General features: G+C 42.0%; 2 protein-coding genes across 3 annotated transcripts in view; one reads left to right on the forward strand and one right to left on the reverse strand.

The window, feature by feature from the left end:
• Positions 1-12,214, reverse strand: part of USP24 (ubiquitin specific peptidase 24) — a 138,021-nt gene extending 125,807 nt beyond the window's left edge. For both annotated transcript variants that reach the window (XM_013055630.2, XM_004751618.3), the window contains exon 1: positions 11,652-12,214. In XM_013055630.2, the coding sequence (XP_012911084.1) occupies positions 11,652-11,972 (321 nt within the window). In that variant the 5' untranslated portion in view covers positions 11,973-12,214. The remainder of the gene's footprint in view (positions 1-11,651) is intronic.
• LOC123387268 (translation initiation factor IF-2-like) lies at positions 11,971-13,005 on the forward strand. Its single transcript, XM_045063430.1, has 2 exons — positions 11,971-12,322; positions 12,485-13,005. The coding sequence occupies exons 1-2, from the start codon at positions 11,971-11,973 to the stop codon at positions 13,003-13,005; spliced, it is 873 nt and encodes a 290-aa protein (XP_044919365.1).
• Positions 13,006-23,787: the final 10,782 nt, after the last annotated feature.

Below are 23,787 nucleotides of genomic sequence, written 5' to 3' on the forward strand. Positions count from 1 at the left end.
AATGTCAAAGTAATGAATAGCAAATAGGACCCACTTACTGTTCTCTACAGATGTCAGTATATCTGCACACAGAACATGAACCAATTGCTTCTATGGTACAAATTACACACACACACACACAATTTTTGGTGGGGCCTGGCATAATTTCAACACTGATAGTACCAACTGCTCAATAGATAACTGCCATTTTCTCAAAAACAAATATGATGTACAAACTAATGAAATAGTTTTTACTATTTCACCAAAATATTTGAAATGCAAAACACCATGAAGAGTAAATCTTACAAAATGAAAATTACTACTTTTTTTTTTTAATTTATTTATTTATTTATTTATTTTTAATTTTTTATTTTTTATAAACATATATTTTTATCCCCAGGGGTACAGGTCTGTGAATCACCAGGTTTACACACTTCACAGCACTCACCAAATCACATACCCTCCCCAATGTCCATAATCCCACCCCCTTCTCCCAAACCCCCTCCCCCCGGCAACCCTCAGTTTGTTGTGAGATTAAGAGTCACTTATGGTTTGTCTCCCTCCCAATCCCATCTTGTTTCATTTATTCTTCTACCCACTTAAGCCTCCATGTTGCATCACCACTTCCTCATATCAGGGAGATCATATGATAGTTGTCTTTCTCTGCTTGACTTATTTCGCTAAGCATGATACGCTCTAGTTCCATCCATGTTGTCGCAAATGGCAAGATTTCATTTCTTTTGATGGCTGCATAGTATTCCATTGTGTATATATACCACATCTTCTTGATCCATTCATCTGTTGATGGACATCTAGGTTCTTTCCATAGTTTGGCTATTGTGGACATTGCTGCTATAAACATTCGGGTGCATGTGTCCCTTTGGATCACTACATTTGTATCTTTAGGGTAAATACCCAATAGTGCAATTGCTGGGTCATAGGGCAGTTCTATTTTCAACATTTTGAGGAACCTCCATGCTGTTTTCCAGAGTGGCTGCACCAGCTTGCATTCCCACCAACAGTGTAGGAGGGTTCCCCTTTCTCCGCATCCTCGCCAGCATCTGTCATTTCCTGACTTGTTGATTTTAGCCATTCTGACTGGTGTGAGGTGATATCTCATTGTGGTTTTGATTTGTATTTCCCTGATGACGAGTGATATGGAGCACTTTTTCATGTGTCTGTTGGCCATCTGGATGTCTTCTTTGCAGAAATGTCTGTTCATGTCTTCTGCCCATTTCTTGATTGGATTATTTGTTCTTTGGGTGTTGAGTTTGCTAAGTTCTTTATAGATTTTGGACACTAGTCCTTTATCTGATATGTCGTTTGCAAATATCTTCTCCCATTCTGTCAGTTGTCTTTTGATTTTGTTAACTGTTTCCTTTGCTGTGCAAAAGCTTTTGATCTTGATGAAATCCCAATAGTTCATTTTTGCCCTTGCTTCCCTTGCCTTTTGCGTTGTTCCTAGGAAGATGTTGCTGCGGCAGAGGTCGAAGAGGTTGCTGCCCGTGTTCTCCTCAAGGATTTTGATGGATTCCTTTCGTACATTGAGGTCCTTCATCCAGAAAATTACTACTTTTTTAAGTATTATTTTAGCAAAGACAGTCCACTCCAGTGTAAAACTGACCACAAAACCTAAAATACTAATAACAAACTAAGGATTTCTTATTTTACTAATCCTAGACAAGTTTTCATTATAAAGATAATGCTATTTTTACCATCATTAAGTCTTTCTAAAACCAAACACATTGCTCTAGCTTTAAAATGGCTTCTTTTATATTATCGACAATCACAAGGGATGTTTAGCTTGAAATCAGACCAGTTCCTAATTTCTCGTTTCTGGGAAAAACATATACACTCATAATTTCAGGACAAAAAGTAACAGCATTTAACTGAAATAATCAGAGCTATTCTCAGAAGAGACACTAGTTGAGAGAAATATCAACTACTAATATTAAAAACCCAACAAGTAAATAAACACAAACTCAGTACATTCCATAGCACTAAAGAAGTATCACTTGAGAAAAATACCACTTGGTTTCCTAGCAATGGATACCACTATAAATCAAATTACATCACAAAAAATTCTTGAGGCACTATTCAAATGCTTTTGAATAGATGTCAGTTCTTTCATATTTAACTCACTACTCTTCAAGGACTCCAGTTTCTGAATGAGAACATCACAATTTATTCCACTTAGAGCACAAGAAATCTACCAGCCTTGAACTATAATAGAGAGGGTACTACATGTGACTGGCTCACCATTACACTCCCAACACTTAGCTCAGTGCCTAGCACACAATCGGTGCTCAATTAAAACCTACTGAAAGAATGGCTATTTTATTAAATGGGCTAAAAACCGTTCTGTTGCTCTAACATTTTTAGTTTAATATCTGTTTTTACCACTGGAATTTGAACGAATCATTATTTCATATAAATCTAAAGTTTTTATTCTCAGAACTCCTTAATGATTTTCCATTTAATAAGAATACCAGAAATAGCCATTCCACCCTCTTAAAAATGTGCAAAAAGACATGAGAGAGTACTCTACATTCAGCATATATAAATGACAGAAAGAGTCAAGTGGGTGGACTGCAATAGATGAGGACTCGGTCTGGAGCCTACCAAGAGCCCAACAACCCTGAATAACACTGCTTCAGTCTCAGGAAACAGAGGTGACAAGGGAAGGCTGTGGTGGCCAGATGTGCACCTCTATCTAGTCCATACCTTTGGCAAAGCAAAACAAACAAAACCCTTCTGCTCTAAAGACAGCTCTTTTCCAAATACAGTCCCAGACTTGTGACTGTATTTGAGGGTAATCCAAAGGCCAATTAAAATACACTGGAGTCATCCAGAAGAATATGCTAGAACCAATTAACAGGGCAAAATGTTCTGAGATACTCCAAGGCAAGGGAGAGCATGCAGAAAAGCAACTACACAAAAACTCCATTAAAGCTTAACCTCTGACCCAAATGTGGAAAGTCCTACTGAACCACATCTCACAGTTTTCTTATAACTAGAAATAAATGGAAACCATCTAACAAGCAGATAGTCAAATATGAATTCTAGATTTAAAGAAAATTGTTCCCAGTGATATACTAGGAAGCAGTATCCTTTTTTTCTATATTTTGGCTAGTTAAAACACAAATTAAATCATTTTAGTATTTAATTTTCCTCAATAGCAAAGTTTAAAAAATAATTTTGGAGTCTAGGACTTGTGAAATACTTTATTCCTTTTTTTTTTTTAAAGCTACTTTCATTTTAATGAACACCATAGTTTTGCTGGTCTTTTAAAATAAAGTTTATATACTTTTTAGAAGTTCATTGAAAATGAAAGAATAGAAACAGAATCACCTGTGGTCCCATCACCCAAAAATAATAGTATTAATACTTAAGCACCAGCTTACTTTAAAAATTAAGTGTATATTTCCTGAGAGGCCACATAGCTTTTAATCTCTCAAAGAAGTCAATGAATGAATGAAAAAAAATAACCACAGGTATAGTCCAAGACCTCCATTTTATAGATGGGAAAACTGAGGCTCAGGGAGACAACCTGACTTGCCCAATGATAAAAGTTAGCAGACAACAGAAGCCTGAACAAAATATACCACCTTCCAAACCACTTGCACAATACTCTTCCAAATGTCATTTGACTTCTTATTTCATTTAAAATTCTCTTTCCACCCATTCATTCAGTTGACTCTCTATCCAATCAAGGACGTCAGAATCAGAGATAAAAAGAGTCCTGTTCCTCAAGCCTAATGGAAAGACAGATACATATAAGGTAAACACGTGGGACCCCTGGGTGGCTCAGTTGGTTGGACGACTGCCTTTGGCTCAGGTCATGATCCCGGAGTCCCGGGATTGAGTCCCGCATCGGGCTCCCAGCTCCACGGGAGTCTGCTTCTCTCTCTGACTTTCTCCTTGCTCATTCTCTCTCTCACTTTCTCTCTCTCAAATAAATAAATAAAAAATCTTTAAGGTAAACACGTCTTTTTTAACTAAAATATGATCACCGCTTTACTTTGAACTTAGGGAAATACGGCTTTGGAGTTCACCTTGAAGAATGAATTGGTGTTAGGCAGGCAGACGGAAACTAGGGTTTGGGGGTGACAGTGGATCAAGAGACGGCCTCTGAACTGCAAGGCAGAGCATGAAACTGGAAGTCAGGAGATAAGACCAGACGGGTAAGTATGGAGACCTTGAGAGAAAAGAAGTTTGGGTTTTACCTATAGAAAATAAGGAAGCACCAAAAATTTTTGAGCAAGGTTATCCTGTGAGTAGAATCTGCACTGTAGAGAGATCATTCTGGTGTCAGTGAATGGCACGGAGACAAGGTAAAAAAAGGAACATGAACAAAGCCAGAGCAGTAACAGTGGGGATAGACAGAAGGGGTGGGAGTGATATTTAGGTCAGAATTAAGAGGTTGTTCTATAAAAAAAGAAAGAATCCAGAATAAATTAAACAACTGCAAGATGACATTGCCATTTGCAGTATAGAATTCGTTCATATTTTCTAAGATCTGAAATATATTATAAATTGTTACCAAAATGCTTCACTGTGGATTTCCAACAACAGGTTTCAGAAAGCAATTCAATTTTCCACCAAAATTGACAATACAGAGGTGAGAAATGAAAAGAGGGGAAAAAAGCAAAAAAATTTTAAAAAACTGATCTGTTTATAAAAAGCTAGATTCTAAAAGCACAAAAAGCAGAAACTGAAAAGTCTTTGGCAACAGAATGTCTGACCAATAAGTCCTTCTGAAAAAGATTTTAATTTCAGAAATCATTTTGGAAGCCTACTGATAAAAAAAATGTACCATGCTATTTACTAAGTTCTGTGTTTTTTTAAATAAAATATTCCTAACATAAACAGCATAAACTTTAGTGAAAGTATCTCAAATAGTGTCAATTGAATTTCATAACACAAATAACTGAGATACCACAGGAAAGCAAACCCGGGGCTGAAACAAGGAAGCTCATCTTCAGAAGTGAGAAGACTTTGGAGGGCACCTAAGATATTATTCATCTGTAAGAGGAAAATCAAATCTTCAACTCAGTCCTGGGAAAAGATTCCACAGATCTCTGCATTGTGGCTGAAGCATTTCCGTTTCTGGAAAGGTTATCAGGATAAAACTTTGACTTAATTGCATTTAGCTCTTCTCTTCAGAACAAACAAAAATAAACCAAATCTATGGTTATATGTTCCATGACCCAGCTGAAAGTCAACTGGTAAACAAGTAGATTCCACTTCCCTTACACATACAAACACATACACACACACACACACACACACACACACACACACACAAATAAAAAAATATAAGCCACCAATGATGGAAGCTGGGTTTTCCACTGTTGGAGATAGGGAACTCATAAACCTATCATAAAAACAAAAAGGGCACAAAACACTTGGCCAAAAACTCACCATAGAGATCATCAACAATAAACAATAAAATGATGCCTCCTACAAATTGCTAATTAACAAATAATGTTCATAAATCAATTGTGACTTAAAAACATGTTCCAATACTAATAAAAATTCCTATGATAATGAGAACGAGAATTACAAACCTAAAAAAGAAACTAAAACTCCCCAGAAGGAAGGTGAGATAGAACATTAACTCTTCTGAAAACAAAGCACAACTTTCTTAGCCATGCCTGAGCAATCCAGAATCCTTAGACTGAAATGCCCTTCGTGTCTGAATTTCCCAGGTACCTGAAGCTTACCTCTTTATGCACCCAACCTTCTTTTATTCTGTTCAAAAACTAAAACCTTGCTAAACTGTACCATACATTCCTGACCGCTCTTAAACAGGGCATACTGGAACCTTTTCATGGGTGCAGCATCATGAAAACCTGCTGTCCTCCAGGGTCGTGAAGGACACAAAGCTGTCTCATATGGCCCCATACACACTGACTGGCCTGCTTTGCCTGAGTCCCCTTTGAAAGTTTTCCTGTCCCCTCCTTTACCACTGAGCTGCTGCTTGTCACTTCTCACTACTATCAAATGTGCTTTCTAAATGCTCATCACCTCATGTTGGGACTGCTACAAAACCCTTCTAATCTGCCACGTCTAGTTTGCTAGGAAACCTAACATTAAAATTTATCTGAACTACAGGGGAAAAAAACAAGCTAAAACAATAAATAAGTGAAACACATGCAGTGACTACACTAAAAATGTGTGCATGTTTTGAAATGGTTCACTCTTCTGTATTTATGTGTTTACCTCTCTCTGGTGTTCCAAATAAAAAAAATTCCTGGAAAACTGAACTCCAGACATAAAAAGTATTATCTGGCTAAATCTTCCTAAACACAACAGTTCTCATTAGAAGTGAAAAATTTTCATCTTCACACTCAGTTTCCAATAAAATCAATGTTACATGATACTTGGCCAGTAAGTACAAAAGTGTAATACACTGATGTCTGCTATTTAAGTTGTACTCAAATGGAAATCCCTTCTTCAAATTGTTAAAACATTAAAAAATTTACTTTTCTAAAGTTGCAACTGATTTTAAGCTAACAGCATTACTATGGTGTATAAAACTGTCACTACCTACTAAGATTTCACTAGAACTATACTCACCAACATGCAAAAGGTATTTCCTTCATGCCAAATTACACTCAATTCTAACAGCATATGGCCAGGTAATTACAAGGTACGAATTCAACTGTTAGATGAACTCATAGGCCTAATTCCCAAAGGAGATTCGTACACTAGATTATAAAGAAATTCCTATTGTAAAAATTAGGCTATGCTAATTAATTAACCTTGTAGATTCCCTATTTTCTATTTTATTACTTTCAACTGATTTTTTGGAATTATTTTACTTTTAATTTAAAACCTTTACATGGATTCTTTTTTTTTCTTTAATTTATCAAATCATAGTAAGCCATGATTTGTAAGGTCATGTGTTCAAATCACTAATAATTACTAAAATTTATTTATTTGATATTTACTCCACACTCAAATGTATGAGGATTGTTATATTTCAGGTAAAAAAGAGCATGAATTTTAATATAAACTTGAGTATAAGTACTGATACTAAAATTTTAATTCATTTATAATTACCACATACTATCAAAGGAAAGAAACAGAGGCAGAAATGAGGTAAGTTAAAATAGTACAAATTAATGTGATTTAGCTATATTAGCGCAGGACCAAGTTTGGGGCTCTAGAAAAAAAAAAAGCAATGAAATCTTGGAACTATTTCTGACAAAATACCTCAAGAAGAAAGTCCACATTAAAGTGGGAACAAAACAAAAATTCCCCATATTTGTTAGATCACGGTATTAAACCACTTGTAGGAAGATTAATTATCACAGAACTAAACAGCTAAAAAAGGTATTTCTAGCAGTTAAGTGAAATCTCACAAAAAAAAATCTATTTCAGTATTTTCTAAAAAATAAGACAGTAATAAATAAGTTATATTACATAATTGTTAAACTGTGTTAAGATTCCCACAACAGGGGCGCCTGGGTGGCTCAGTGGGTTAAGCCGCTGCCTTCGGCTCGGGTCATGATCTCAGGGTCCTGGGATCGAGTCCCGCATCGGGCTCTCTGCTCAGCAGGGAGCCTGCTTCCTCCTCTCTCTCTGCCTGCCTCTCTGCCTACTTGTAATCTCTCTCTGTCGAATAAATAAATAAAATCTTAAAAAAAAAAAAAAGATTCCCACAACAGCACCTGACTGATTTCTGATCCTCTGAACAGGATCACACTGCTTAAAAGACAGATTCTTCTAGCTCTGTGATGGATAGAACCAGAAGGTATGGCCTTAGCAGTGGCCAGCAGGGTAAGAAACAGTGAAGAATTCTGAGTGAGGCATTGAACATCTGGATAAGTTATCTAGAGCAGCTGTGAGATTTCATTCTCCTAAATAACAGAACAAACTCTTATCTGCCTTAGACGGGTTTTGAAGTAGTGTTATTCAAAATCTAAACTGGATAGCTTCTCAAAGTGCCTTCCTTCCAGACACTGAGACCATGAATTACAGTTATCCAACAACAGTAGTAACGACCAAACACAACTTGTGTAAACCAATGCCTAGCAATACCTTAACTGGAGGATACTGAAAAGGTGGCTTTCAAAGCAGTTTTGTGTGTTCTGTTAGAAATGTGGGTGTTTTGGGGGATCCCCCCCCCGTTAGAGATCTCGGTGTTTTATATCTGCATTCTTCCTTTTTCTGAACCAGAAGTTAACTACTTTTGTTTTTGAAATTTTAATTTTTAAACCAAATCCCTAATTACAGCATGCACCCAAATTACTAAACTGATTTACCCAACTAACTACATGACCTTGGGAAGTCACTTCTGGTAAAATGAGAGGCTTGCCTTGAGAGGCACTAGAATGTAACCTTCTCGTTCACTACTCAGCTCCCACCCCCTCGGGGACATGGAAGGCACTGAATGTTTACTGCCTGTCCCCAAATGACAAATATAAATGGAGTCATTTCCTCTTTTTTAACATTTGTATTTAATCTGTACATTCCCAAACGTTTTGAAGAGGACACTAAACCCAAATTTTCCTATGCATCAAAAATAACTTTATATAATTTAAAATCAGGTACTCATTTTTAAAGAAATAAAACAGGTAGATTATATCAGAGCTGACAAACTTCTCCTGGTTTGTTACATTCCCTTTTCTTCCTCCCCATTAACACACTGCTACATCCTGACCCTTCTTCAGCTGAAGGGTATAGCTGGGACAGAGAAAGTGCATGGGCCATGCAGGGAGAAGGCCTGGGTTGTAGTCCCATTTCTTCCATTAACTGGCTCTGTGGGGACAAGTCACTTCCCCTTTGGGCCCTGCCAGGCTGCCTGCTTAAACAAAGGAGCTGAACGAATTACTCATTTCTAAAGCCTTCCTCTTTAAAGATCTAATTCTTTCATTCCACCCATCATTCTACTCCTAAATGCCATGACTTAAATGCTTGCCATATCATTCCTTGATTTGTTCAGCAACCTCAAAATTGTCTTTTTCCCCCTCTTTATTTTTCCTTCTTATCCTAAAATGAATCTGATCCTAAAACCATGAGTACAGCAGAGTAAAAAGCACACTGTCCTTAAAGTCAAAGAGCTCAGGTTCATATCCAGACTGCCACCCATGAATCTTAGCTCTAAAGCAGTGATGTTATGAACAATTTCACTGAGGGCTCAAAGAATATATAAAGCACCTAACATACTGGAGATGCTCAACAACAATTAGCACCCTGTCCTATTTCCCAGAATCAAAAGCCTCCGTTTCCCAATGTCTACAGCAAGGATGACCAACCACTGAGGTGCACAGGTGGCAGGTAGGAGATCTGTAAAGTACAAGCAGAAATTGGTTAAACGTTCTCACTAGGCTCCTGCGTGCCAGTAAAGTGTTTGCCTGTAGCCTGCCCGTATGCTTCTGGGTAAACCAGAAGCTTCAGCCACCAGCACCTTCTGGGCTCTCAAAAAAAAAATTGGTGCAGCCCCCCAGGCCAAATCCACAGGTCAAGAGGAAATCAAAACTTGACGTAATTCTTCCAAAAAAACATTGTCTGGATTTTACCTGAAAGCAAATTCTTCCGCCTGTCGCTCATGTGAAAAGAAGCCAGGCCCGTTTCTTTGTGCTTAAATCTACAGGCAGTAGTTAATGTTGGGAGTACCACTAAGCATTATTTAATTTGATTTTTCAATTATAGGCAATGAAAAGGTGTGACCAAAGGAAAAAAGAATACAAATTTCTTGCAAAATGAGGATACACTGAATTTCACAGTTACATCAATACCTTCAGAGAAAGCAACGGTTTTCTTGATTTCAAAACTGGGTCAAAAGTGGAATGAGCAAGTAGAGGAGTGAAGGGGACTTGCAAAGAGAAGCTCATTTCTTTCTTTCTTTTTTTTTTTTTAAAGATTTTATTTATTTATTTGACAGACAGAGATTACAAGTAGGCAAAGAGGCAGTCAGAGAGAGGAGGAAGCAGGCTCCCTGCCGAGCAGAGAGCCCGATGTGGGGCTCAATCCCTCATGACCTGGGCCAAAGGCAGAGGCTTTAACCCACTGAGTCACCTAGACTCCCCATAGAAGCTCATTTCTTAAAGTGACTTAAGTATAGTTCCTTAATTATGTGGGACTGCTGTCCCAAATGAGAAATAACATCAATCTTTACTTTCATACGCTGGTCAATGAAAGACCCGAGTTACAGGGTAACTCAGGGCAATCAATAAAGTGTGTGGAAGTCTGGGAACCTAAGAAATCTTGTGAAGAAACCGTGTTTTTTTTTTTTTTTTTTTTTTGACATGCTACCTTCATTTCCAAGCTACTTCAGCCCAAGTGACTGCTGCAAAAGCACATTATTAGAAGGATAGAACACAATTTAGTAAAAATTCTTTCAGAAGGCTTAGCTTAAGAATTATCCCAACTCATATCTCTATTTAAAAACACAAAGCCCACTAATCTGAGCTCTGAGCTATTCTGCGATCAGGCCAAGCTGCTCTACTTGTCCACCCAAAATGCACTACCCAAGGAATCTGACCAAAATTCTTGACATGAGCTGCCATTTTTCTGCAAAGCAATTATGTCACAGGCCCTTGTGTTTTTGGCTGATCCTTTCTGAAATTGGTTAAAGTCGGTTTTCTTCCCCATGTTCTTTGCTCACATCCCCAAGAGGCCTTATTTTCTCCACCCAGACCTGAGATCTGTGCTCAGAGCCATTTGCCTAGATGGCCCTTTCTCCTTAACAGATTCCTGCACTCCTCCCATTTCTCTCCCACCCTGTTCCCTGTCCCTCTGCACAGCACCCTCAGTATGACCGCAATCCCTTTTCACCTCTAGTTTTCTCTCATTTCCGACCTTGCCTATGACCAGTACTCCCCCTACCTCGACCTGGTCCCAGCTTCATGCTCCAATGCCAGGCCTCCTCAGCGCCCGTTCCTGACCTGGCCTCAGACCTCTAACCTCCTCGGTCCAAATCCCACCTGGCCCTATTAACGTCAGTCCTCCCAAACCAGACCTTATTGCAGGTAACCCCCTCCCCCACCTTGTATCAATTACTGTCACCCTCGGTCCGGCCCAGTCCCTCTTCATTTTTAGACCCTGTTCAATCTCCTCTTTCTGGCCCTTGACTAAAACCCAAACCCCATTCCTAACCCTAGCAGTCCTCCCCTGACCCTAGCAAAGGCCACTACTCTGGCTAGCCCATCCCACTTCTTCCCTGACTCGGAAACTCGTGCCTCCCCCACTCCTTCACTGAAAGCCGGTGCTAAGGAAACCGGCGACCCTAGCCTAGCCTTCTAGTACCCCATTTCTGACCCCTGACACACGCGTCCTTGCCACCACACACTCCAGGCTAACGCGTCACTTCTCGCCCATCCCAGGTACTAGTCTTGGACCCTCCTTCCCATCCCCGATCTACCAGCCCTGCGACGTGCTTAGCCCGAAGCCCACGAAACCCCTCCCCACCCCCGCCGCACAGCCCTGCCCCGCGTCCCTAACGCCCATTCAGCCCGTCCCCTAGGGGTTCCTCTCCCCACTTGACCCCGGCCTGGTGACCTCCGCCCTCGCCGCGTCCGGGGCTCCATTCATTCTCTCGGCCTCCAAGCCAGCCCCCGCCCCACACGCCCTCCGCACTCCCAGCCCAGTGGGGTGTGTCCCCCTGCCCATGGAATTCCGGCCAGTGGCCTCTCCCGCGGGGTCACGGTCGCCCTCCTCACCTCGGCGTCCACCACCTCGTGGTAGGCGGGCGGGGGGTCGAAGCCGCCGCCGCCCCCGGTGCTCCCGCCGCGGGAGGGGCCGCCGCCGCCGTCGCCGCTGCCGTCGCCCCGAGAGCCCCCGCCGGGCCCCGGGCTGGGGCCGCCGCCGCTGTCCATGGGCTCGTAGCCGCCGTAGTCGAGGCCCGGCCGCTCGTTGGTGAGCAGCGCCACGGCCTCGTTGATGTCGTTCTTGGCCAGGCGCAGGGCCTTGCGGATGGTAGCGGGGTCCGAGAACCCCATGCACAGCAGCGTGGTCATGTGCTGCTCCTCCTCCGATTCCATGGCTCGGGCCTCCGGGCCGCGCCGGCCGGCGGGCGGCGAAGCTGCGGCTCCCGGGCCTGGCGGACCGCGCGCCGCTCCCTCCGCGCCGCCCCCGCGCCCGAGCGGGCCCCTGCGCTGCCGGCCTGCGCGCTCCGCAGCCGCCGGGCCAGGCTGGGCGCGGGCGTGGACGCCGCGAGCCGAGCGAGGGCGGTGGGGAGCTCAGGCGCGGCGTCGGCCCGGCCCAGCCCTGCGCGCCGCCATGTTGGCCTCCTCCTCCGCCTGCGCCTCCGCCTCCGCCTCCTCCGGCCCGCGGGGCCGCGCCTCCGCTCCCGGAAGCGGCCCGGGCTGCCCCAGGCTCGCCGAGGACGGGCGCGGGTGGGGGGTGGAGGGGTGACTTTTTTTTTTTTTCCACTTAGACAGCAAAGGGAGGGGCCGCGCCGCGGAGCGCCTCTAGGGTGAAAGGGCCGCCCAGACACCCGGGCGGAGGCGAGGGAGGGTCCTCGGCCGTCGCCACCGCCCGCCCATTTCTCCAGCAACAGGTTCCCCCGAGAGCGGGACGGGAGGGGGCCGACTGCGGCTCGCTGCGAGGAACGTCCCCGAAGTCCCCAGGCCGTCAGTCCGGCCCAGCCCTGACGGCGGTTCCCCGCGCCTCGCACCCCGAAGCTGCTCAGAGGCCCCGCCGGACTTCTCTCCACGCCTGGCTCGCCCCCGCCCGCACCCCATCCCGGGTGGAATTCATTGGGTCGCGGCTGCACCTCGCCTCCAGCGCGGCCTGAAACACGCCGCGGTCCCGAAGGAAATTCGCCCGCCGCGCTGCCTGAAATACTCCCCAACGCCCACCTCAATCCCTGCCCACACCCGGCGCATGGACCCACCCGGACCGAAAATCACCCCCACGGATCCCGACCCAGATCCCTCCACGTGCCACGGAAATCACCCCAGCCGGGCTGAAATGGATTCCCAGCCCTCCCTGAATGTTCCGTCTGTCACTGGCCACCTGCCCCCACCAAACATGACCGAACGCTACCAAACTCTTAACACTGAAAAACCCTGAGCGTCTGAAACGTGTTTTTACAACCTACACTCTAAATCCCAGCGCTCTCTATGAAAACCTCGGAAAAACCCAGACTGCATCACAAGCCAGCCAGAGACGCCTCAGGACGCCTTGGACCTCTGCTCCCCTCGGGGTGCTGACCCACCTACCCACACTGCCGCATCATCGTTTGGCTCAGGATTCTGTTTCTGCCCTTTGAGCGAGAATCCTACCCACTCGATTTCTGCCCTTTACGGGAGGACCCCCACCACTGTTCACTTCTACCTTTAAGCATTCCTCTACCCTTTGAGGCCTGCTTGCTTTGCTTTCTCTTTCCACCTTTAACATTAACACCCGGGGGTGCGTCCAGTTTCCTTGACTCTGCCATCCAAGCCCTGGCCCTTGCTGTTTTCACCCTTGAATTTCCTTTAATTCATGCTTCTAGGTTCTTCCCCCACCATATCCCAAGATCCTGATGCCTTTTTTCTTTCTTTCTTTCTTTTTAATTTCACTACATATTTGTTAATTCAGTTCATCTTCTACTGCCTTCACCCTGGTTTCTTCCAGAACTCTGAAGTCCACCAACTAACCTTTCTCATCCCATCCAACCTTTCCTTCCTTGTGGCAACCCAGCACTCACTAAAATCTCCCCGTATCCCAAATCTTAAATTAGTGTCAGTACCCAGAAAATTTCCCCCTATTAGCGTCTTTACCCCTGAACCCTAGAGAACCTTGCCTAGTACTTGCTACCTATATTTGCAAACACCAGCAATTTGATTTACAGGGTGAATTTATTGCCCTTGTTTACATTTATTAAATTCATTACTGTCGTTTACGTTTAAATGAAATAAGTGTATTTGTTGTACTGATTAAAAGCTGTATTATAGAACAAAGAATAGGCCTTATACCCAAAGGAAGTAATGTCTCTTAATTTGTGAATGAAAATAACAAAACAAACCCTTCTTACATTACACCAGGATCTTTATTTTTGAACAGTAACGAAAGAACCTGCTAAGGAAAAATGCCTGTAACTGAATCAGGTTCCTCTGTGTGTGTGTATAATTTTACTAGGTGTTATTAACTTCTAAGTACTCCATGGTGTTCATATATTCATTTCTGGTACATGAGGACCAAAAGTAATGTAAATGGAGCCAAGCAGCCTATCATAGAGTACACGCCAAAATATTTCATTAATTCAACAAATACATACTAGTAATCAGGTGCCAGGTACTGTTCTTGGCACGTATGTGGCAACACGAAATAAAGCAGACGTTTTATGGTGGCAAAGTGAATTTTGCCCTGTGTTTGAAGAGTTAATTCAGTGACCAAATTAAGGAATGGGTAAAAAGGGGAGAGAAAGTAACAGGTAAAGAAAAAATTGTTTGCCACTGAGATTTGAGACAACCCAAGAGGTAATGAGACAGAGCCGGCCAATTCAGATGGCACATAAAAAGACTCATCAACAGTGGCAGGTTTATAGAACATGACAGAGGAAGCTGTGCCGAGCTGAGAAGAGGAAGCAGAGAAGGAAGCAGAGAAAAACAAAGTCTGTGATAAAAACTGGAAAGGAGCCACAGAAGGCTACAGAAAACAAGGAAGGCCATTTTTGAACCGGATCCTGGAGTGACTGAAAAGCCAGAGTGTCATTTGAGGATGCAAGTAGTTATAATCACACTTTTTTGCATGTGAGAAAGCAAGTGAGGACTATAAACCCTGTTGAATTGGGATAGCAGGGGAGGGGCCTGTGGTGTGAATATTCATACTTTCACTTACATTTTTATTTTAATTGCAGTAAAATCTTGAAAATGTTAAAAGGACTAAAAAATTTTAAATGGCATTCAATTCACAGTAGTCCTTGCCTAGAAGCTTCTAGAAGAAAAAAAATAGCTAGGGTTTGAAGAGAGGTATGATGAACTGTCTTGAAGACAAAATATGAGGGCTTTCTTATATTAATAAGTAATCTAAAAAATATCTAGTGAATGTCTGTTTTGAACCAGGTTGAGGACTAGAGAGACATCTATGAGCAAGACACACGCACAGTTCCTGCCCTTTTAGGACTCGCTGTCTTTAAAAGGAGACAGACAATAAAGTAGTAATCATAAAATGTGATAGGTGCTTTGATAGGGAATTTCAGGATGTAAGGGGCAAATTTCTTGCCTTCTACGGAGGAAAATTACCAAGTGTAGGAAACCTAAATCCCAGAGGATATTTAAACTATAACCTGAACGGAAATAGGAAAGGCAGGAAAATGAATACGAGATGAAAAGAGATCCAAAGAATAGGACAAGGTGTGCAAAGGCCCTGGAATGAATGAGAGAAAAGCAACTGAGAAGAATTAAAAGCCAGCAGAATGTGGCTGGGGTTCTTAGGTCGTAGTGAGAAGGGAAGCTGGAAATGTAGGCAAGCGTCAGATCTGAGAGGGTTCCTTAAACTGTGCTAAGAGCTTGCACTTTATTCTGAGGAAATGGGAAGCCTCTGAAATATTTATGTGAAGGAGAAACGGATTGTTATTTAAGTTTTAGGAAGAGTGGAGTGGTAAGGGGGAGGAAAGGCAAAGGTGGAGAATTCAATTGATCAGTTATTCTCTTGGTTGCCAGTTAATCAGCAAACTCATCAAAGGGAAAAGCAATGCTGAATGACAGGTTCACTTCTCTGTACTTCCTTTCTCTCTGGGATTTGGTCCTTGAAATTCTCACGTGAATTTTTTTTATTTTTTAAGCAGTCTCCAAGGTCAGTGTGGAGCCCAACGTGAGACTCAGACTCCTGACCCTGAGATTAAGACCTGACACAAGATTAAGAGACAGGTGTTTAACCAACTGAGTGCCCCAGGCAAGCCTCTTGGGAAACTTTCAGTGCCTTCAAACAGAAATTCTTCTTTTCTCGCCTGGTTTGTCAAGGTGTTCTCAAAAAGAGGAATGGTCTTTTTTTTTTTTTTTTTTTAAAGATTTTGTTGATTTATTTGACACACAGAGAGATATGACACATAGGCGGAGAGGCAGGCAGAGAGAGGGGAGAAGCAGGCTCCCCACTGAGCAGAGAGCCTGATGCAGCCCTGGATCCCAGGATCCTGAAATCATGACCTGAGCCAAAGGCAGAGGCTTAACCCACTGAGCCAACCAGGCACCCCAGGGATGGTCTTAAATAAGTAAGTCTGTCATAGTTAGAAGCAGAACTCCGTAGAAGAGAGAAGACAGAGCAAGTTCCTTTGAGGCAATCGGTAAAAGGAACAGACAGACCCTGTAGATGGGAGATTTTCCAAGACTAGGAAGAGGTTAGTATTTTGGATATTCCGTGAGGTGGAAGAGCCTTGCCCTGCTAGCTTGTAGTACCCCAGATAGAAAGAGCTCAAAAATAAATGACTGCCTGAGTCCCAGATTTGCAAAATCTCTACAAAATTCCCCAGTTTCTAGCAGGGCAGGGAAGCAACAGAATCACCTTCCTCCAAAGGAGCTTAGCCTGTGTAGGCTTAGATTGTGATCCCTTCAGTGTTAACTAATACAGACCAGGAACCAGTGGACTCCTCTGGAAGCTGTAGAAGCACAAACCTGGGCAATTTGCATAATCCCTCCTGTAACGGGAGAGGGAACCCTCACTCTGACTGTAATTCAACATCTCAATACTTTGGCAGAGGCGGGGTTCAAGTGAGTTTTAATTTGTATCTGAAAAAATAAATGACATTTAATGTTCCAGATTTTTTTTTTAAGATTTTATTTATTTGTTTGACAGAGAGAGATTACAAGTAGGCAGAAAGGCAGGCAGAGAGAGAGAGGAGGAAGCAGGCTCCCTGCTGAGCAGAGAGCCCGATGTGGGACTCAATCCCAGGACCCTGAGATCATGACCTGAGCTGAAGGCAGCAGCTTAACCCACTGAGCCACCCAGGCACCCCAATGTTCCAGATTTTGATGGATGCAAATTCATATCCATTGTGTATGTTAAAAAACTAATAAAAACAGCCACTAGAAAAATTGGCATCAATGGCTATACCTTGAATACTCTACTTGAGTATTATTATTATTTTTTTTTGGTAACAGTTTAACTGCGAGATAAGTCACATAACATATATTTCACCCATTTAAAGTGTATGAGCTAATGCTTTTCGTATATTCATAGATATGTGCCACTATTGCCGCAGTGAATTTTAGAACAGTTTTCATTACCTAAGAAGGAAACTCCATACCCTTTAGCTATCTCTCTTCTGTATTCTCACTTCCCCACAGTGCTAAGCAACCATTAGTTTACTTTCTGTCCCTATAGGTTTGCCCATTCTAGAAATTTCATGTATGTGGAATCTTATAATATGTAATATTTTCTGTCTGGCTTCTTTTACTTAGTATACTGTTTGAAAGATTTATCCACGCTTTCTAGCACGTTATCAGTATTTTGCTCCAGTTCCTGGCTGAGTAATATTTCATTTTATACGTGTGTGTGTGTGTGTGTGTGTGCGTGTGTGTACACACTATATTTTGTTTATCCACTCATAATGGACATTGGAGTTGTTTCTACTATTTGGGTATTACAAATACTACTGCTGTAATTATTTATATAAAATTTTTTGTGTGGACAAGTTTTTGTTGCTTGTTGGTCATTTGTTTATCCTCTGGATTAATTCTATTCAAGTCCTCTATTCAAGACCATGTCTTTCTATTATGATGTCATAAGACTTCTTTTATATTCTAGACCCAAGTACTTTACTAGATATATGATTTGCAAATATTTTTCTGCTATCCTGTGGCTTGTCTTTTCACTTTTTTGCTAGTGCCCTTTGAGTTTTTAGTTTTGATGAAGTACAATTTTTTTTTTCTTTTGTTGCTTGTGCTTTTCATGGTGTATCCAAGAAATCTTTGCCAAATTTCACATCAAGATTTTTTCCTGTGTTTTTTCTTCTAAGGGTTTTATAGTTTTAACTCTTACTGTTAGATCTTTGATCTGTTTTGAGTTAATTTTTGCACATGATGTAAAGGTCTAATTCCATTCTTTTGCATTTGGCCATCTAATTGTCCCAACATTATTTCTTGAAAAGATTATTTTTTCCCCATTAGATAGTCCTACACACTTGTCAAACATCAGTTAAACATGGGTTATTTCTGGAATCTCAGTTCTATCCCATCAATCTATATATCTATGTCTATAGCACATTGGCTTGATTAAAGTTCATTTGTGGTAAGTTTTAAAATCAAGTGCAAGTCCCCCACCTTTGTTCCTTTTCAAGATTGTTTTGGCCATTCTGTGTCCCTCACAATTATATATGAATTTTAGAATCTATTTGTCAGTTTCTCAGACTGGGAACTCAGAGAACTCAAAGAACTCAGCTGGGCTTCTCATAGGGATTACACTGAATCGCTAAACAGATTTGGGGAATATTACCATCTTGACAATATTAGGTCTTCTAATTCATGAACATGTTATGTCTGTCTTTCCATTTATTTGAATCTTATTTGATTTCTTTACTAGTGTTTAGTACTTTTCAGAGTATATCTGTACTTCTGTTGCTAAATTCCTAATATTTTATTCTTTTTGATGCCACTGTAAATGGAGTTTTCTTTTTCTTTTCCTTTTTTTTTTTTTAAAGATTTTATTTATTTATTTGACAAAGAGAGTGAGAGAGCACAAGCAAAAGGAGCGACAGAGGGAGAAGGAGAAGCAGGCTGAGCGGGGAGCCTGCTATGGAGCTCGATCTAATGACCCTGAGACCCTGGCCTGAGCTGAAAGCAGATGCTTAGCCGACTGGCCACCCAGGCACCCCAATGGAGTAGTTTCCTTAATTTCACATTTGGATTGATTGTAAATGTATAGAAATACAGCTGAATTTTATAAATTGATCTTGTAAACAATTTAACAACATTGTTAAACTTGTGTGTTAAATCTAATAGTTTTTGGTGGATTTCTTAGGATTTTCCACTCACAATTCAGGTTACCTATGAATAATGATAGTTTTACTTATTTCTTTCCAATCTGGATGCCTTTTTTTTCACTTTTCTTGCCTAATTGCCCTGGCTAGAACCAGTATAGCGTTGAATAGAGATGCAGTTGGCAGCCAATCCTTCACCATTAAGTATGATGTTTGCTGTGGGCTTTTCCTATATGGCTTTTATTATGTTGAGGTGGTTTCCTCCTATTTCTATTGAGAATGATCAATGTGATTTATGTTTTTTTTATTCTGCTGATAATGTATATTGCTTTTACTGACTTCCATGTTTTCTTTAACCCACTGAGCCACCCAGCCGCCCCTGGACTTCCATGTTTTCCTTTTAAAGATTTTATTTATTTATTTGAGCGAGAGAGCAGAGCCACAGAGAGACACAGCTAGGGAGGAGGGGTGGGGGGAGGGGAGTAGTAGGCTCCCTGCTGAGCAGGGACTAGCCCCACTTCCTCAGTGCTCCATTCCCAGGACCCTGAGATCAGGCCCGAGCAGAAGGTAGACACCCAACCAACTGAGCCACCCAGGCGTCCCTGACTTTCATATATTAAACCAGTCTTGCATTCTGGGATAAATCCCACTTGGTCATGGTGTATGATAGTTTATATATGCTACTGGATTCAATTTGCTAATATTTTATTGAAAAATACAGTAATACTCTTGGGGAAAGACAGCAGTTACCTTTTTTTTTTTTTTACATGAAAACGGAATAATATATTACCTAAAATGCTCCAAAAATAATGCACTCAATTTCGTATTTTTTAAAAGTACATTTAAAAAGGATGAAGCATTCTTTTTGCAGCTGAATGCCTTCATGTAAAACTAATATATATATAGCTTTTCCCCCTGAAATACTTTTTAAAAATATCTTCAGATATATTCTAATACTTGCAAGCCTCTTAATATTATTGTTGTTGTTATTTATTATTATTATTTTAAGTTTTTATTTTAATTCCAGTGAGTTAACATACAGTGTTATATTAGTTTCAGGTGTACAATATAGTGAATCAACACTTTTCTGTACATTACCTTGTATTGTCTGATAAGTGCACTCATCAGAGGAGGCACCGTTAACTAGGTAATGGGGATTAAGGAGAGCAATTACTTTCTTTGAAATATTTTACAAATATTTTTTAAAGGAATCTAGATTCTGATTATTTAATGCCAAAAAAAAAAATCAGTATGAGAAATGGAGAAAGCTAGAAGAAGGAAGGGGAAAATATAATTTTTCAGTCTAACCCTCCTCCCACCCTTTACTAAAGACAGTATATTGGCAAATGAATAGTCATTTAAAAGGTAAAGTGGTATCCTCCTTCACTTAAGAAGAGGATACAACTGACCTGATAGTAGCCCAACATTAGGCTTTGGTTATTTTGCCAGCAGCAAGAGTGAGTTTTCATGAGCCCCATGACTCATGGGCAGATCTATCCCCTGGGCATGCAAACTGTTTCCACTGCCTTCTCCTTGAAAGACCTTTGACTTGTTGCAGATGAGTTATGAATCCAGTGGTCCACAGCATAAATGCATGCTATCAGGTTGTCAAGTGGAAAGGAGGCATGTGGTGTAAGGCCAGGGTTTTGACTGCTGAACTGAAGAGTTTTCCTTAATTTGTTAGGCAGTGGGCAGCCATTAAAGGCTTTGAGCCAGGAAATGTTCTGATTGAAAGTGGGCTTAAAAAAGATTAAAATGTCATTAGCCTGTTGAACATAAGAGATTTGCAGGTGTGGGGAGAGAATGAAAAGAAGCATGCAGAAGTAAGGTAGATTCTTTGCGATTTGGTGATTGGATTTGACGATCAAGGAAAAGGAAAGACTTCTAGACTTGAAGCCTGGGGGATCCGAAGCCAGGGTTTGACCAGAATGCAAGATGATGACTTTGGCCTGAGATGGGTTGGTATTTCACTAAGAAAGTTTTCCTGCAGTCTTCCTCAATCATTTCACATGTGTACACTGGAAACACAACAGTTAAAGCTGATAAACATTTATAAGGAAAGGACACTAGGGATATTTAATTTGGAAAGCGAAAAGATTTTTACAAAAAGAGACAGATGAAAGGACCCATTTATTTCTCCGATGACCTAGTTCTTGGCCTTTAACTCAGCAGACACCTTACACATGACACCAGATGCCTGCTGAAGAAAGCAAAATGCATTTCAGGAGAAGTGCTCTCAGCACACACTCCCGTTTTTACCCACTGCATTTCATTTTCTTTCTTTCTTTCCTTTTTTTTTTTATTCCTAAGATTTTATTTATTTATTTGTCAGAGAGAGAGAGAGAGAGAGAGCTAGAGCAAGTGAGCACAAGCAGGGAGAATAGCAAACAGAGAGCAGCAGGCATAGGGAGAAGCAGACTCCCCGCTGAGCAGGGAGTTCAGTGCGGGACTAGATCCCAGGACTCTGGGGCATGACGGGAGCTGAAGGTGGATACTTAACTGATGGAGCCACCCAGGCATCCCTGCATTTCATTTTTATCTCCCTGCTCCTGGGTTAGCTGCATCCGTCTTGTGGTTTGCAAACTGGGCCCTGTAAATGGCGGGCAAGGAGAGACAGACCTAAGAGGTGGACTACTCCATCACTTGTGTTGGTAGGTGACAGTTTTAAAAGGCAAGGGAACCTATTTCAACGAGGCTCATCTTGGACAGCCACAAGACAAACAGATCTCTTGCATCTGCATGCCAAATCTTAAAAGTCTATGTAGAGGCCTTATCAGGGCTCAGTTATACTATATATATATGAACAGTATACTGTTCAGATGGCATCAATACCAAATGACTATCGCAAGACTGTGATGGAGTAGCTTCTAGCATGGGGAAGGCAAATGGAATGTATATTCCAAGGACAGGGAAGGGAGTGAGGGGCCTCTGATTGCCCGGGTTCAACTGCTGGGTCAAGTGGTGGTCACATCCTCTCGGTGACCTCCACCATGTCATATTCAAGCCTTCTATATTGCTTTTAATCCACTTGTGGCCTCTTATCTATAGTAACATGTGATGCACCTTCCTGCATGTTGGCTACTTCTTTCCGTGGGCTCAGGTGTCAGCAATTTCAGTTTCCAGTAAGACTTCCTCTGCTGGTCTAGGGTCTCAGAACCCTCCTGCTCCGCCCGACCCCAGATCTGGGCACTCTTCATTGCATTGGCAAGCTTAGCTTCTCCAAAGTCACATTTTATAAGGAATAGATAGTCATCACGTGACAGTTTGCCATTCTCCCACTGATGGAAAAGTGGCCTAAGGGGTATGTTTACTTTGATAACAATGTTGAAACTCAGAGGGCGAAAACAGAGAGAGGGACTCTCTTTGTCTTTAGCTGTAAGGTCAAGAGTTGAGGCTTTTAATTCCCTCCGAAACCAGGAGGACCCAGCTCTCAGACTTCAGCTTCATTCCAACATGATTTAGAAGTCTGTTTCACTTCCCCCATGTTGACTCACCAGGCTGGATTAATTTTCCAGGGTGTTGTGCTAATTATAGGCTAGTGGAGCTAATGAGCGAAATCAAAATGGCTCCAAGTGAAAACGTAGCAGAGCGCCCTGGGTTCTGCTCGGATGCCGAGCTATTTATAACTTCACAATTGTATGGTTACTATTAATTAGTAAGTATGGCAGTGACCCTCAATTTTCAAAGGCGTCTGCACCATCATTTTCTAGTTAATCTTTCCCATCCATCACAGCTTTCGTTTTATAGGAAGGGCGGAGCTGATGAATTACTTGCCTGAAGTCATGTCTGTGGCAAAGCCAGAATTACAATGTAAACATCAGGAATAGTGATAAACATAATCTGTTTGTGGGGTGCTTTGCAGTTTTCAAAAGGTCTTGTCCTTTATCATTCATTTACACTCCCCAGCGTCCCTGAGGGTTCCCGGTGGCTAGTGGAGGGTGGCAGAAGGGAAGTGGGTTTGGTTGGCTGCCCCTGTCTTGGTTCAATTTGAATTGAGTAAGAACGGTAAGAACCCAAAGCTTTTCAGGAGTCACAGTCTGAACAGCAGGATCTTTGCTTCCCACCTCTTCCTGTAGGGTTTTCTTGGCCTTTCAGGACCCACAGGGCAACATTTGGTCATTTTAATCTTTTGTTTTATGAGGTCTTGTTCCATCCAAACCTAAAACAGACAAACTCATAGTAGTCTAGTACAATTAGAAACTTCAATTTAAGAAAGTTAAGAAAATCCAGAGATTGCTTCTGCTAGAATGTTGGCTTAAAACCTCCAGATGGTAGCACTAGAGCCTACATGGGTGTTTCTGCTCACTTCTCCCCACTCGACTTCCTGGGCCTTTCTTGACCTTCACAGGCCCAGAGTATCCACTGCATTCTGCATTCAACCTCTCCTGAACATTTCATAATCCTACAAGCAGAGACGTGTATAGTTGGATGAGTTCTTTTTTTTTCTTTTTTAAGATGTCCTTATTTATTTGAAAGAGCAAGTGAGCAAACGCACATGGGAGGGAGGAGGGGCAGAGGGAGAGAGAATCGCAAGCAGACTCCCGGCTGAGTGGGGAGCCTGAGCGGGGCTCCATCTCACGACCCTGAGATCGTGACCTGAACTGAAACCAAGAGTTGGATGCTAAAATGACTGAGCCATCTAGGGGCCCCACAGTTGGACAGGTTCTAGAATGTCACAAAGTCTAACACACCTTACTGATGACTAAACTGAGACTCAGAGAATTAAAGTCACTTTCCAAGTCCCATGGCTAGTCATTGTTGGAAGAGAGGTGGAAAGCTGCTGGACTTTTTGTTCAAGGAGAAAAAGGACCAGCCGAGTCAGACTGTCACCAAAACAGTATTTGTCCCTGCACAACTACTGAATTAGCCGCAGAGATGGCAGTGCCCAAAATGTGTTCATAGGTGCTTCTTGACATAGGACTCTGTGGTTATGTTCCTTTGTCCAGCTGGGAATT

This window comes from Mustela putorius, unplaced genomic scaffold (assembly GCF_011764305.1).
Source record: "Mustela putorius furo isolate JIRA1106 unplaced genomic scaffold, ASM1176430v1.1 tig00003853_pilon_pilon_pilon, whole genome shotgun sequence".
NCBI classification, from domain to species: Eukaryota; Metazoa; Chordata; class Mammalia; order Carnivora; family Mustelidae; genus Mustela; species Mustela putorius.

Excerpts from the sequence above, each read along its gene's own strand:
- LOC123387268 (XM_045063430.1), top strand. The coding sequence starts at position 11,971 with ATGGCTCGGGCCTCCGGGCCGCGCCGGCCGGCGGGCGGCGAAGCTGCG. Across the intron at positions 12,323-12,484 it reads CAGGCTCGCCGAGGACGGGC|CAACAGGTTCCCCCGAGAGC; the intron begins GCGGGTGGGGGG and ends CCATTTCTCCAG.